Source organism: Desmodus rotundus, chromosome 5 (genome assembly GCF_022682495.2).
Source record: "Desmodus rotundus isolate HL8 chromosome 5, HLdesRot8A.1, whole genome shotgun sequence".
NCBI lineage: Eukaryota > Metazoa > Chordata > Mammalia > Chiroptera > Phyllostomidae > Desmodus > Desmodus rotundus.
In genome coordinates this window covers 7,755,046-7,767,680 of record NC_071391.1, presented here as the reverse complement: position 1 = coordinate 7,767,680, position 12,635 = coordinate 7,755,046, and the positions used below count along the sequence as shown (strand labels likewise).

Genomic DNA, 12,635 nt, shown 5'->3' with positions numbered 1-12,635 from the left:
ACGGAGGTAGTGTAGTGGGCATTGTGCCTGCAGAGAAAGATTTAGGCGAAAAGGACTACTTACAGGGACTACCCATACCGAGACTAGAAATTAGTTCAAGGGTGAGGCCATTGCCTCGTGATAGGAGGAAGGAATGCCCGTCAAACCTGGCGAGTGGATCTAGCATTTGAATGTGGGTGTCATGGGAAGGGGTTGGCTTGTCTTGTCCTTGGCATAGTCCACCCGTGTCCTGGTGTTTTCTGGAGGCCCTGATGCACCTTCCTCTGCCCAAGGAAGGGGCTCATGCAAAGAGAGGCCGTGTGGGGACTCGAGTTCAGAGAGAAGTCGGAGCCACAGAGGTAGGTGGTAACTTTAAGCACAGGAACAGGGAGTCCTGTGGACGTGTGCAGAGGAATATTGTGGAATACGAGCGAATGGCCTGCACTGGGTCAACATTAACTTTATTTTTCAGCTTTACTTCATTGAAATGTGTTAACAAAATTGGCACGTACCAAAAAGACAGTGATATTGGGCTTGAGAAAATGCCTCTGGCCAAGTGGTAGGAAAAAAGTAACAAGGATAAACACAGAAGTTGGAGTTTTTCAAAAGTGAATTCAAATATTAGTTCCACCTTGATCTGTAGCTTGTCCTAAACCTGTTTTCCCGTCATTAGATTTGATATCACTCGTGCAGTCAGAGCCTCGTCACTGGCGTGTCGCTTTTTGGCCACGTGAGACCACACTGGTCTAGGCCGAGGAAAGGCCACGTGGTAGAGGTGCTCTGAGGACCTGCAGTCGGCTCAGTTACTGAGTTAGCCTCACTGGGTTTGCTCAGCCTGGCCCGAAGCCGGAGAGCTCGACAGGCTCGCGATACCACACCCAAACCTTGGGTAGCAGGGAACGAGGGGTGGGGAAGGATCAGCACCTTTTCTGGAGTGAGGAAGCCAATGAGAGCAGAACTCTTCAATTGTTCTAATTTAAACGAGGTTCTGCTGAAATGAAAAAGATGCGAACTCCTCTGCAACCTGTTCTCCCCCATCTGTTTTCCTAATTTGACAAACCTGCGTAATCACCATTCCACAGGTGGTGCTAGTCCCATCCCAATAGGCCTTAGGACCCTTGATCTCCCGGGTTGCCTTTCCTCCCAACACTAAACGCAGCTCTTCAGGGTTCTGTGTGTCCTTCCAGTTTGAGGTCCCTCCTCCTGGTGTCCCACACGCTCAATGTGCCTGTGGCAGATGTCACTGAGCAGGAAAATAACCCTCTCAGCTGGACTGAATGGCCGTGGTTGCGGGGGCAGGGAGAGTGCTGATGGCAAGCCCTGGGGTCAAGGTGGGACTCCTGGGGTACTTGCTTATGTTAGCTCTCTGGGGATGGGTCAGACTGCTTTTATCTTTTACAAATTGCATTTCAGTGTTAGACTTGACGAGAGATTATCCTGAATTCCTACCTGGTCTCCAGCAGAGAGATACTTGAACAGAGCTGACAGAGTAAGTGCCTAAGATGGCAACAGATGATTGCAAACTTCTGTGTCTTCCTGTTTCTGGTTTAGAACTATGCAGTGATTACATTCAACTCCATTGCTCCTGTTCTAAAGAAATGCTGTAAATAACTTACGTTAAGAAAACTTATCACAGCCCTTACATCCCTCAGGACTGGTAATTCAGTGTCTCCCGGCTCGGTCTTGTGCTCGCTGACGGCTGTTGTGTTAGACTTGGAGTTAGAGGTGGGGAAGCTAAGAGAACCATTAGGAGCCCTCCTTTGTTTCTAAGAGGAGAAACTGAAGTTGCCTACCTGCTCATTTGTTTATGGAGCAAGAAGTGGACTCCCTGTCCTAGTTTTTTGCCGGTTAGGAGAGGTGAATCAAAAGCTGGAGGGAGTTTTGATGGCCGGTAACTCTGCTGGCTGTTTCGGCAAGACCCAGGACCTAATGCTCCCTTGGTACTTTGGATACTTTGAGCATGGAGCCCAAACCAGTAGGGGCAGTATCTTTGGGTGTGGTGGGGGGGAGGGTGCAGATGTCTTCAACACCACAGCCCTGGCCTTTGCCCTGCCTGCTCTAAAAGTGGAGAAGTGCTTCTCCAGTAGCCTGAGGCAAACAGGTCACAGCCCTAAAGTGAGCTGAGCTCCCAGGCACTGGGTGGAATTTTACTGCTAAATCTCTCGCTTTCTGGGCTCAGCTGGTCTCCCTATTCTTCCAACAGCCCTCTTTGCTCACCAACCACCTGCATCTGACACACAAAAACAGGAGAAACAAAACTCAGCCCCCTCCCCTCACAGCTCCATCCCTCCTTCCAGGGGCGTGCGCGTCCCCTCCCTCTTTGCGTCATTGACTTGCTGAAGAGAAAGGGGAGGAGCTTGAACCAGAGCCTTTATCTCAAACCGGCCCCCTCTGAATGTTAGAATTGAGTGGCATTGTCCCTCAAGTTCCCCTCTGCTTGGCTCCAGGGGCTCCTTCCAGGTGGGGGCTGTGGTTATTGGTGGAGATAGGCGTCTAGCCAGAGTTGCCCGGACTCCTTCAGTGAGCTGCAGAGATAAGATGGGAACAGGCAGTGAGGAAGGGAAGCTCGGAGCCCCAAAGCCAAACCACCCACCAGAAATGCAGTGGGGAAGCTCTACAGAGGTTTGGGAGCCCATCTCCATGACGGAAGGCCCCCTTCCACGTGAATACTTTCCTCCCCTTTGAGAAGGAGCTTGGGCTGTGGCACTGACAGCAAAAGACTGACCAGGCCACGAGACCCAGAGTGCACTGCTTTTGCATCAGCGACCTCCGTTCCACTAGGGAGACCTTCCCATGGCTCCAACCCCACCTCCCTGTCCTCTTCCTGCCCTGCTGACCCTCTTCCCAGGTTCAGATACTCACTGAACAATGTCGGCGAAGGCTGAGAGCAGGGGCTTGGACTGGTACTCTATGCCATACTTGGCACACAGGGACCGCACCAGGGGAGCCACTTTGTGGTAATTGTGTCGAGGCATCGTGGGGAAAAGACTTCAGGGAGAACAGGGAACAGTCAGTGGTTCCTACTCTTCTGCTCCCACCTACCCATCCCGTGGACCCCGTCCAAGACCCTGCTTCCCAGATCTCCCTTCTTACTGGTGCTCAATCTGGAAGTTGAGGTGTCCACTGAACCAGTCATTGAAGGCAGACTTGTGGACGTTGCACGTTGCCTGGAGCTGGAGGAAAAGGGGAGGGGGAGGGCATGGCTCTGAACACCAGGTGCAAAGGCCAGTCCAGCCCCCTGTGGGTAAAGCTGTCTGAGAGGAGGGGCTGGGGGACTGTCCCTGGTCACTCCCTTCTCCACGCGGTGGTAGGAGAAGCTTCCAGTTACTGAGGCACTGCTGCTGGGGACTTTCGTTGCCACTGCCCCCTCCACCCCCTTGCCCGGCCTCTCTGCCCACCGACCCTCTTTTTCATCTGTGTCGTGCCTGGGTCTTCCAAGACACCATCCCTTACCTGGGTGGAGACCCAGTCCCTGTTCTGGTCACGATCGATGTGCATGGGAATATGGTTCATCTGTGTCACCCACACAAACCAGTTGCTTTCCAGGAACCTGGTGGGTGTAACACACGAATGAAAACAGGACAAGCGGGGCCCAGAGAGTTCGCTCTCCCTTAGATAACTGCTCCAGCCTGGCCACCTTCCTGAGCCAAGACCCGAGACACTCCCGCCACCCAAAGCCGCAACGCAGACCTCATTTCTTTGCCAAACCCTGCTCCCCATCTGATACCACCTGACCATGAAGAAAAGGCCCAGGAAGCCTTTCACTCCTAACAATGGCACGTAAGTGAGGAAGATGCGGATGTAGAAGGTGATCATCCAGGCCAAGTCCTGCAGTGAGAGGCAGAGAGCGTTACGACTGGCGCGAATTCACCTCTCACTTCACCTGTCTCTGTGTGGGGTGGCCGTTCTCCCAGGTCCCAGACTGGGGCACTGAATCATTGTCAGCACCCCTCTCAGCTGCCTGGTCCTATAGTGTCTAGTGCTACTGCTCCTTCCTTCCATTCCTGGAGGCATCCCAGCCCTCCATGCCCATTTCCTGCACGGTGCCACAGCCTACAGAGCTCCCTGCCTCCAGCTCCTCCCAACCCAGCCAAGTCCTTCATCTCTTCATCATGATGCCAATTGAACCTTCCGGGACCATGGCGCAGTCCATGCCGCACCCTGGTCAAACCTCCAGTCACTTTTCTGCACCAGATCCCTCCCTGACACTTGAGTCCTCCACAGAATGTCCAGTGGAAAACTCACCCCTCACTTCCCAGCTTCTCTGCTAAGAGTCCATCGTCCCTCCACCCTACCTCTGTCTGTCCTCCACAGCCAGTTAGAAAAGTGACTTAACAAAGCCTTTTCTGATGCCTCTAATCCAGCTGATGTAGTCATGCCCCGTTTGGAATCTCAGGACCTTCTGCCTGTACCTGTTCTCTGGTGTCAACCACATTTTGCTTCATCAGAAGTTTCCTGAGAGTAGGTGCCATCTCTTACTCATTTTCCCCACTCCCCAGCCCGCCCCTGGCTTTATGCCCAGCACAAGAACCTCAGGAGACACTGCTGAATGAAATGGGACATTGGGAATCAGGTTGCCTGCTGAGCCCAAATCATCCCACCTAGGAGGAAGACCTATGTCTGGTTCTAATTGCTCTAAAGTAGGCCTGGAGTAAATCTCGGTGGATTTCCCCCGGAGACCCCCTTTCCCCTCCCTCAGGACACTGGAGACAAAGGAAATGCGACTGTTGGGCCATGGATACTCACCACCCACTTCTTCCGCTGGACAACAAAATAGAAAATATACCACTGGAAGTAGAGAGGCAGCAAGGCTGGGGGCCCAACTGGGGAGGAAATGGAGACAGGAAGTGTGAGCAGCGAGGGTCACTAAAGGGCTGGTTGATGCTGGACGGACAGCCTCCTGCATTTCTGCCATCTCCTCCTGTTGCCCCTCCAGCTGCCTTTCGTTGGAACCCCATTGGAACCAGCGGGCACTGAAGGTGGGCATAAATGCAAGTCTGAAGAAGGCAGTCTCCCAAGAGGATGCTAAGACGGGGGGGGGGGGGGGGGGGGTGATCTTTTCGAGTGGCGGACGACAGCTAGGGGCATCCAAGCCCCATGGTGGGACTTGTTCTGCTCCCGTGCCTTTAAAAGGGCATGGCTAATGCTCCCCAGGTCGTCCTGGCCACAGCCCTGCCCCTGCCAGGGGTCTGCCTAATGACCCTACACCTTTCCTTGCAATCATCTGCCCTGTGCTCCTGCCTGCTTCACCATGCCGGTGAGGGGACAGGAGCAGGAAAGTGTGTTCGTGTGTGTGTGTGTGTGTGTGTGTGTGTGTGTGTGTGTGTGTGTGTATTAGGGGACAGGATGCCCTGTTGATCCTTCACAGGTGGGAAACGAGTTTGTGCCGCCCAATCCGAAGCCCCAGAGTTTGGCTGTGGGAAGGGGCAGAAGGGCTTCTGTCAACACTGGGAATTGAAGAAGTGGTGGATCCCACCAACGTGCTATCCCATCTCCTTCTCTGTATTTCTTCTCTGCATAACTCCCACATTGTAAAGTCTACCCACGGCTCCCCTATCCTTGGGTGTCCTGCATTCTAACATTCTTTCTTCTGGACACTTCTGCCCCACCCTCTGCCTCATCCCCTTTTCTTCAGCAGGGATGGTTGGTAAAAGGCAGTTAGATAAATTCCTTTGAACTAAAATGGGATCAGTGGAATCACCCTCTCCCTTCCTTTAAAAATTTGAACTTTTAAAGTTTTAAAACTCAAAGTTGAAACATTATAGAGCAGCTCTTTAAAGGAGGGAACAGATAGCAGTCTTCAGAAAGAGCTTAAGACGACTACGGAAATGTTTTCTCCTTTCTCCAACCCCTCCTCCAATCCCTCTTCGGGTCCAAACCTCCATCGCTACATCTACACGTCCTTGTGCGGTGGACTGCACCCCACTGGGTCACCTTGATCCAGGTCTTTGTTTAACACGGTTCAAGGTGAGGTTTAAGGCTAATCAGGACGGCTCCACCTGACCACTCAGTCCTCCTGTGGAAGCCAGGGTGGGACTGGAGGAACGAGTCTGCCCCCAGCACAACGGCCTTTGACTAAACATTAACCTAACTGTTGACTTTGCTCAGCTGAGATGGTAGATGGCCCCCAAGCACGGAGTAACCTCGTGGGGTGGAGGACTTCCTCCAGCCTTTACCTAAAATACCCGTCATCCCTTGGAGAGTCATTTCCTCCTCGCATCCCCTCAGGACCCCTCCCAAGGGAGTCTCCCTGGCCTGGACGGGGACACTCACTCAAGAAGAAGTACTTGTGCTGGTGGTTGTAAGGCATGTACTTTTTCTTCTGCTTCCCCAGCTGTGAAGAAAAGCAGACGCAAATCAGCGCCCACACACCAGTCACCCACTGCCCTCCCCCTTGGACCTTGGCTGTTCTCTGCTCAGGAGTTTAGGCCTACTCCAGGGGCTGCCAGCTTTTGATGGTATTGGAAGGCTCCAGCAGGCCCAGTCTTACCTCCAGCCCCTGGCACATGAAGCCCTGGGCTTTGATCTGCTGCCAGCCACCCCACGGCATGCAGTTCAGTCAAACACGACGGTGTCAAGTCCTCAGGTCTCCTCACGTTTATCAAAAGACACCTTCGTCATACGGTTCCCTGGCCCCTCCACCTTCTCCCCTTCCTTTCTCCCATTTGGTGCTTTTCTGACACCAAAGTCTCCACGGAAAGCCATTTTTACTCCTGAACCCATCAGTATTCCCTCTACATCCGCCCCTTATATTCCCCATCAAAATATTTTTGGTCTCTTGACTTCAACATGAGCTGTATAAAAAACCCCTTGAAAGTTAAGCAAAGTTTGGCAATTTGAAGATGGCGAGGTTTTTCCCTATTAAGAGTTTATTCTGTGCAAGGCACTTCTGCTAAATGAAGCATTCTTTCTCTATTAATTGAGTTAATCAACAAGTATTTATTGAGCACTTACTATGTGCCAGGCACTATTCTAGGTGCTGAGGATTCAGAGGTGAACAGTACAAAGTCTCTACCCTCATGGAATTTGTAACCTGCCAGGAAGCTGGTAATAAATCTGTAAACATGGCCCCGGCTGGTGTGGCTCAGTGGATTGAATGCCGGCCTGTGAGCAGAAGGGTCACTGGTTTGATTCCCGGTCAGGGCACATGCCTGGGTTGCAGGCCAGGTCCCCAGTAGGGGGCGTGCGAGAGGCAACTGATATATCTCTTACACAGTGCTGTTTCTCTCCCTCTCTTTCTCCCTCCTTTCCCCTCTCTCTAAAAATAAATAAATAAAATCTTTAAAGAATAATAACCCACACTACCCTCAAAGCAGCCACCTGAGTCAGGGGGGCAGATGCTGGTTCACTATCCCCACTGTCGACCCCATTGTTGACTAGAGGACATAAGTCCCTGTGTAGGAGGGAAATTACGACATTACAGACAGGTGGGACACAGCTTCAGTCTAGGGGCTCCCGGTTCCAGGACAGCCAGTGCTGCCAAAGCCTTTCCCAGCGTTCTTCTCATGGCCAGAGGGGAGAGGAAAGCCAGGCCACCTTGAACTCATGCCTGGAACTGAAACGTGTCTAATGGCAGTTTAATTCTTGGCAGGCTCAATGTCTTAAAGTGGAGAAAGGGGACCTGGGGACCTGGCAGAACTCTGACTGCAGCCTAGAGCCTCGGGACAAAGGGCTTTACATTAACTTTTCGGAGAACTCTGCCGGCCACTCAAAGCCTCTGTTGTACCGAGCTCACTGAAAGCTCCCCAGATCTCCACCCTTAGGCATTCTTCCTGCAGCAGCTGCATCACAACCCCAGGTAACAGCTCAAACCCGACACTGACCCCCCTGGAAAGGAGACTGGGCCAAGCTGGGTGGGAAGAATTATTTGGTGAATGAGTGTTCCAAGCACTGGTGTCAAAAAGGGTAAGAGAGTCAAGCCCTTGATGGGAAGACTGTGACACAGCAGGATATCAAAGTGTAAGAGAGTGGAAGACAGAGTGTGGGGCAGGGGGATAACTGCCTGGGGTAGGAGCGTCACAAAAGCAGCCAAGGAGGGCCATCTGTCCCCTTCAGGGATGAGCAGGCGTTTGCACATTGACCTCCCAACTATGCTTTGGATCCGCAGCAGCACACGATACCTTTGTACAATAACTTTTCCTGATTCGAACTCACCGGGGAGGACGCGGGATTCTGTCTGCAGCCTGTTTACGGCCTGTCGCCTCCCACAACTTCCAAACAGCTGGGCAGCCGTCCCCCAGTGCGACCCCACACTGGGCACCATGAGCATTTCCTCCACAGCCCTCTGTGCTGCCATGTTTGCGTCCTGCAAGACCTTTGCACTGACACCTCTGCTCACCTCCACAGAGAGGATCTTCCCCAAGGCAAAGAAGAAGGGGTGCATGTTGATGTCTGGGTCTTTGCGGAAGCAGTTGGGCTTGGCATGGTGCTGGAAGTGCATGTGGTTCCACCAGCTGGCAGGGGCCCCCTGCAGAAAAGTCAAGACATGAGCATGAAACTCTAGTGCCCCCCTTCTCCCCAAGTCGTCCTTCCTTAGCCTCCCCCATCCCACTGACCTTCAGGTGACCAATCACAAAATGATGTAGCAGGTGGTTCCATGTAGAGGTGCTAAAGACAGACAGGTGCCCGAAGTCGTGCTGCAGCCAGCCGGCCTGGGCCTGGGTGAGAAAAGTTAGGGCTGAGAGCAACCCACCAGCTCAGCGTCCGCTCACTGACCTCACCCACCTTGGCCCCTGATGGCCGCAGTGCCCTAACTGAGCATGTCAGGAAAGGAGTTGGGAGTCTGGGCCCTAACTCTGGCTCAGGCACCAACTCATATGAGAGTCGGGTCAAAGCACTTTCCCTTCCCCATCCATCAGTTTCCCGGGCTCTGGAGATCTGTGACTGAACATCCAGACTACAGAAAAGGACAGAGTGACAAACTCAGAGGCTTGGCGAATGGATTCAGACAGCCAAGTATTAGAGCCCAAGCATCATTAGCACATTGGGCAGTCTTGTGGTGGGGAGGAAGCCAAGCTTTGCTGATAAACCAGAATCCTGGCTCTTGGCACACTTGGGCTCTGGCTGAACCTGAGCAGGATGAAGGGAACCCTAGGAGAAGCAGCTGGAGAGACAGTGAGAGAAACCAAGCTGCGCCAGCAGCTAATGAGCAGACGAAAGCCACAGACAACGGAACGTGTGTTCTCTTTTTGCACCGACTCTCCCGCAGGTCCTCGGCTCTACCTGTCAGAGAGGGCGCCTTGGCCTCCTGAGGGGTACAGAGAGCTTTCCCTAGGGATGCTGAGCACAGCTGTGCTCTTGACCAGCCAAGGGCTCTCACCTGAACTGTGCTGAGCAGCACTGCACAAAGGAGGAAGGGCACACAGGATGTTCCAAGGACCCAAAGAGTGAGCCAGGCGGCCACGTCCAGCAGCAGGATGTGCAGCAGGTACAGCAGGAAGAACCCGTGGTTGGCCTTCATAAGCCCCATCCTTTCCACCGTGGCCCGCAGCTCCCGGAACTCATCGGTCAGCTCTTTCTAAGAAAGAGAGGAGAGGGAGAGGCTGCTGTTTCTTCCCAGCTGCAGCCCAACACTGCTGGTGACGAGGGCGTAAGGACATCCACTGTAAAAATACAAGACTGAGGGTGACAGGAGGAGGTGCTAGGGGACCATGCCTAAGAGCACGTGGACTGGAAGTTGCACTCGATCCAAGTCCATGCTCTGCCACTTACCCACAGTTATGCTCCTTGGCCACGTGGCTTAACTTCTCTGAGCCTCGGTATTCTCACCTGTTCTCGTTTGAGGGTTAATGAGGTCATGCTTGGCACAGAGTTAAGTGCTCAAGATAGGTCTCAGGCTTGACGACGGTGGTGATCGTGGTGGCCTCGTGAGAACCATGGGTTCCAAAGCCCTGCTCCCTTGGGCCCGTGACCCAGTGACTACACAGAAGGATTGGGGACCTCAAGACTCCCACGAACTACTGACTGTTGTTACCTATGATCCTGTCTAGGCCTTCCCTCTACCCCCTGCCCTTCAACAACCATAGGGTCTCCCAACACCAAACAGGGTCTCACATTCTTGGTGGGCTCAAAGCTGGGCTGCTCCGGAGACAGCTCTCCAATCAGGAGGGAGTTCATGTGCTTCCTCACAAGGCCCTTGTTGATGTGGAATGCCACGAAGGGGTCCTGCAAGCATGAGGAGAGGGCAAAATGGTGAGGAAGCCAGCCCAGACCCTCTGGATTCCTGGAGGGCTCCCACCAAAGATCTTCCTGATCCAGCAAGGAGGCTGCACCAAAGTTCAAAGGGACACCACCTCCCTCCAGCCAGCGGCCCTTTAAGGGTGCTCATACCTTTTCTAGGGGTCCACAGTTGAGGATCACCCACTACCTGTAGTCTAGTAAGAAGGGAACCACACCAGCCAATAGGGAGCATAGGCAGGGGTCCACAGAAAGACCTTCCCTAGCTTTTCCCCTGGGGGGCTCTAGGGACAGCTTTTACACAGGAATTCAGGTAATTCTGTGAGTAACAGAAGTGATGGGTGGGGCTATGAGACTTGTCTTTTTCTGTGGGATTTAAGCACCTCTTTGTGCCAGCATTCTCAATAATGTGATGAGACTCTCCATATCAGAACCGAGGAACTTTCTCCTTCCCTCCGTGCACTGTTCTGGGTGGGCTTTCCATATTTCCCCTGGCACTTAGACCACACCCTGGAGCTGGGGTCCTAGGTGATAAGATCCACATCCTTTGGTCAGGAGGCCCCAGGTCCTGTGGGGAATCCAGAGAGGCGGGAACCGGGGCGGAGCCGGCGGCTGGTGGCGCCACACAGCCGGACCAATCGCGGTCCCAGCCCCAGGATGGCCCTCGCCCCAAATCACACTGCGGAAAGCCCTGGCTTTAATGCCTGTTCCTCTGGCGCATGCGCGGGCCCACGCCTTGGCCTTTGGCCACGGCCTGGGCTCCCCCAGTGGTCACCCCGAGTGACAAGCGCAGGCTCTGGCCTCGTCCCCCCCGGGCCAGCCTCGTAAGAGGGAAGGGCCCTCATTTTGAAGCACCTGTGCTCCGCTGTGACATAACAGGAACCTTGATGGGCCCAGGCGTGCTCCGCGATGGCAAGGGCGGAGGGTGGGACCAGCAGAAGAAGTCAAACCACTAGGCGCGGGGTGGGAGAAGGATGTAGGGAAGGGGCAAGTGAACGCTCCAACCTTTGGGTCCCAGGGGGATCCCCAGCTCTCCAACCCAGCAGGTAGGTGCCAGGTGCCTTAGCTCAGAGAGCCAGATGGTCTAGAAAGGGAAGCAGAAGGACCAGGGCTGGGGCGCGCGCTGACTCCTTGGGGCAGCCCGAGAGAGGAGGACTAGGACCCCGCACCGGGACTACCACCCGGGAATGCAAAAACGCTGTCTGCTGCAGCGAATAGCTGAAGACCCCGCTGGCCTGCGGCTGAGTGACCACCCCGCAGGATTCGAGGACCCTTCCGGGGTCCTCGCCAAGTGTATGTTAATGCAGCTCCCCCCACAACCTTCAGCACGCCACTCCCATTACCCCCAGTATAAGAACAGCCGCTAGTCCTCTCCGGCCGGTGCAGCCCCTTTGCCACCCTCCCGCCTTCACCCTATGCAGGGATTCCCAAGACAGTGGACACCAGGTGGCTTCCCACTTACCCCAAGAGTGGTTCCCTCTCCTGCTCCCGCTCGCGAGTGTAGCCTAGAACGCTCAGTCCAGAAGCGGCTGCGCTCCCCTCCCAAGTACCCTCGACAACCCCTGCCTCCCTTGGCCGCGCCCTGCATCCTTGCTCTTCTAGCCCTGCTCAGGGCCGGCCCACTGCAGACTCGCGGCCGCAGAAGGAACGCACGCAGGGCCGCGCGGCCCTTTGTTCGTCTGTGTGCATCGCCGACCTCCATTCCCCACTCCCCAGACTCGTTTTCACAGACGCTCCGGCCCGTGTATCCCGTGGCCACAGCACACCCAATCGCTGGGCAACAGGTATGCTCAGGCGCCTCCAACTTTTCCCCATTAGTTGGTATTTGGCTACGGTCGCCAAACTTCCTGTCTCGCGCACTGAGCCACGGGCCCGCCTCCTCCCGCGTCCCAGTCTAGCAGGGCTCACCGTAGCATCCTGCCCAGCATAATGGCTGATAACCCGGGAGCCTCCGGGATGCCGGCGGGTGAACTCGCTTATGTTATACACCTTCCGTTCGATCACCAGCCACCGCTCCTTTTCGCGCCCGGAGCGTTGCGCTACCTCGTCCCAGGTGAAGTAGCGCAGGGTCTGCCCCTGGGCCGGGGGCTCGGGGGCCATCGGGGCCTGGCGGTGTGATCCGCCGGCTGGGTAGGAGCGACCAGGCGCGCGCTCGGGGCCCGCGGATAGCGCGCGCCGGCCTCGCGTGCTCGGAGAAGCAGCCTGCTAGCGCGCGGCCGGGATCTCCGTGCCCCTCTGCGCGCGCTCTTATTGGTCGAGACACTTTGCGCGGGGAGCCCCCGCCTTGCTGTGAGGGCGGGCGGTAGCAGGCCATTGACTGGCGCAGGCGCGCGCCCCCTCGTGGGTTCCGTACTGGGGTCGACGCTGGATCCCAGTTCCCGACTCGCGGCTTTTCACTCCCAGGCGCTGCGGGCGGAATAACGGTTCCGGTAGTCTCGCGTAGGTGCTGGGCCAGCTTGTTGGGACGGCAGCCCGTAGTG

The 12,635-nt window shown here is 55.0% G+C and overlaps 1 protein-coding gene across 5 annotated transcripts; it reads right to left on the bottom strand.

The window, feature by feature from the left end:
• Nucleotides 1-423: 423 nt before the first annotated feature.
• FADS1 (fatty acid desaturase 1) lies at nt 424-12,408 on the bottom strand. 5 transcript variants are annotated; one of them, XM_045183310.3, is made up of 13 exons: nt 12,064-12,221; nt 11,011-11,107; nt 10,033-10,143; nt 9,299-9,496; nt 8,535-8,636; nt 8,318-8,446; nt 6,253-6,313; nt 4,726-4,802; nt 3,710-3,807; nt 3,433-3,529; nt 3,073-3,152; nt 2,842-2,967; nt 424-2,504 (listed from the first exon to the last, which is right to left on the bottom strand). In XM_045183310.3, the coding sequence occupies exons 1-13, from the start codon at nt 12,081-12,083 to the stop codon at nt 2,453-2,455; spliced, it is 1,248 nt and encodes a 415-aa protein (XP_045039245.2). In that variant the 5' UTR covers nt 12,084-12,221; the 3' UTR covers nt 424-2,452. The 5 variants fall into 5 exon arrangements, with proteins under 5 accessions (XP_045039245.2, XP_024430077.2, XP_024430076.2 ...); XM_024574309.3 differs by lacking the exon at nt 12,064-12,221 and adding an exon at nt 10,539-10,679 and having other exon boundaries at nt 11,011-11,090; XM_024574308.3 differs by lacking the exon at nt 11,011-11,107 and having other exon boundaries at nt 12,064-12,408.
• Nucleotides 12,409-12,635: the final 227 nt, after the last annotated feature.

What these genes read in the sequence shown, in the direction of transcription:
- FADS1 (XM_024574308.3), bottom strand. Translation starts at nt 12,255, where the DNA reads ATGGCCCCCGAGCCCCCGGCCCAGGGGCAGACCCTGCGCTACTTCACC. An exon ending in GGGACTGGGTCTCCACCCAG is followed by an intron (nt 3,153 to 3,432) that starts GTAAGGGATGGT and finishes CTTTTCCTCCAG; the next exon opens with CTCCAGGCAACGTGCAACGT. An exon ending in AACTTCCAGATTGAGCACCA is followed by an intron (nt 2,968 to 3,072) that starts GTAAGAAGGGAG and finishes TTCTCCCTGAAG; the next exon opens with TCTTTTCCCCACGATGCCTC.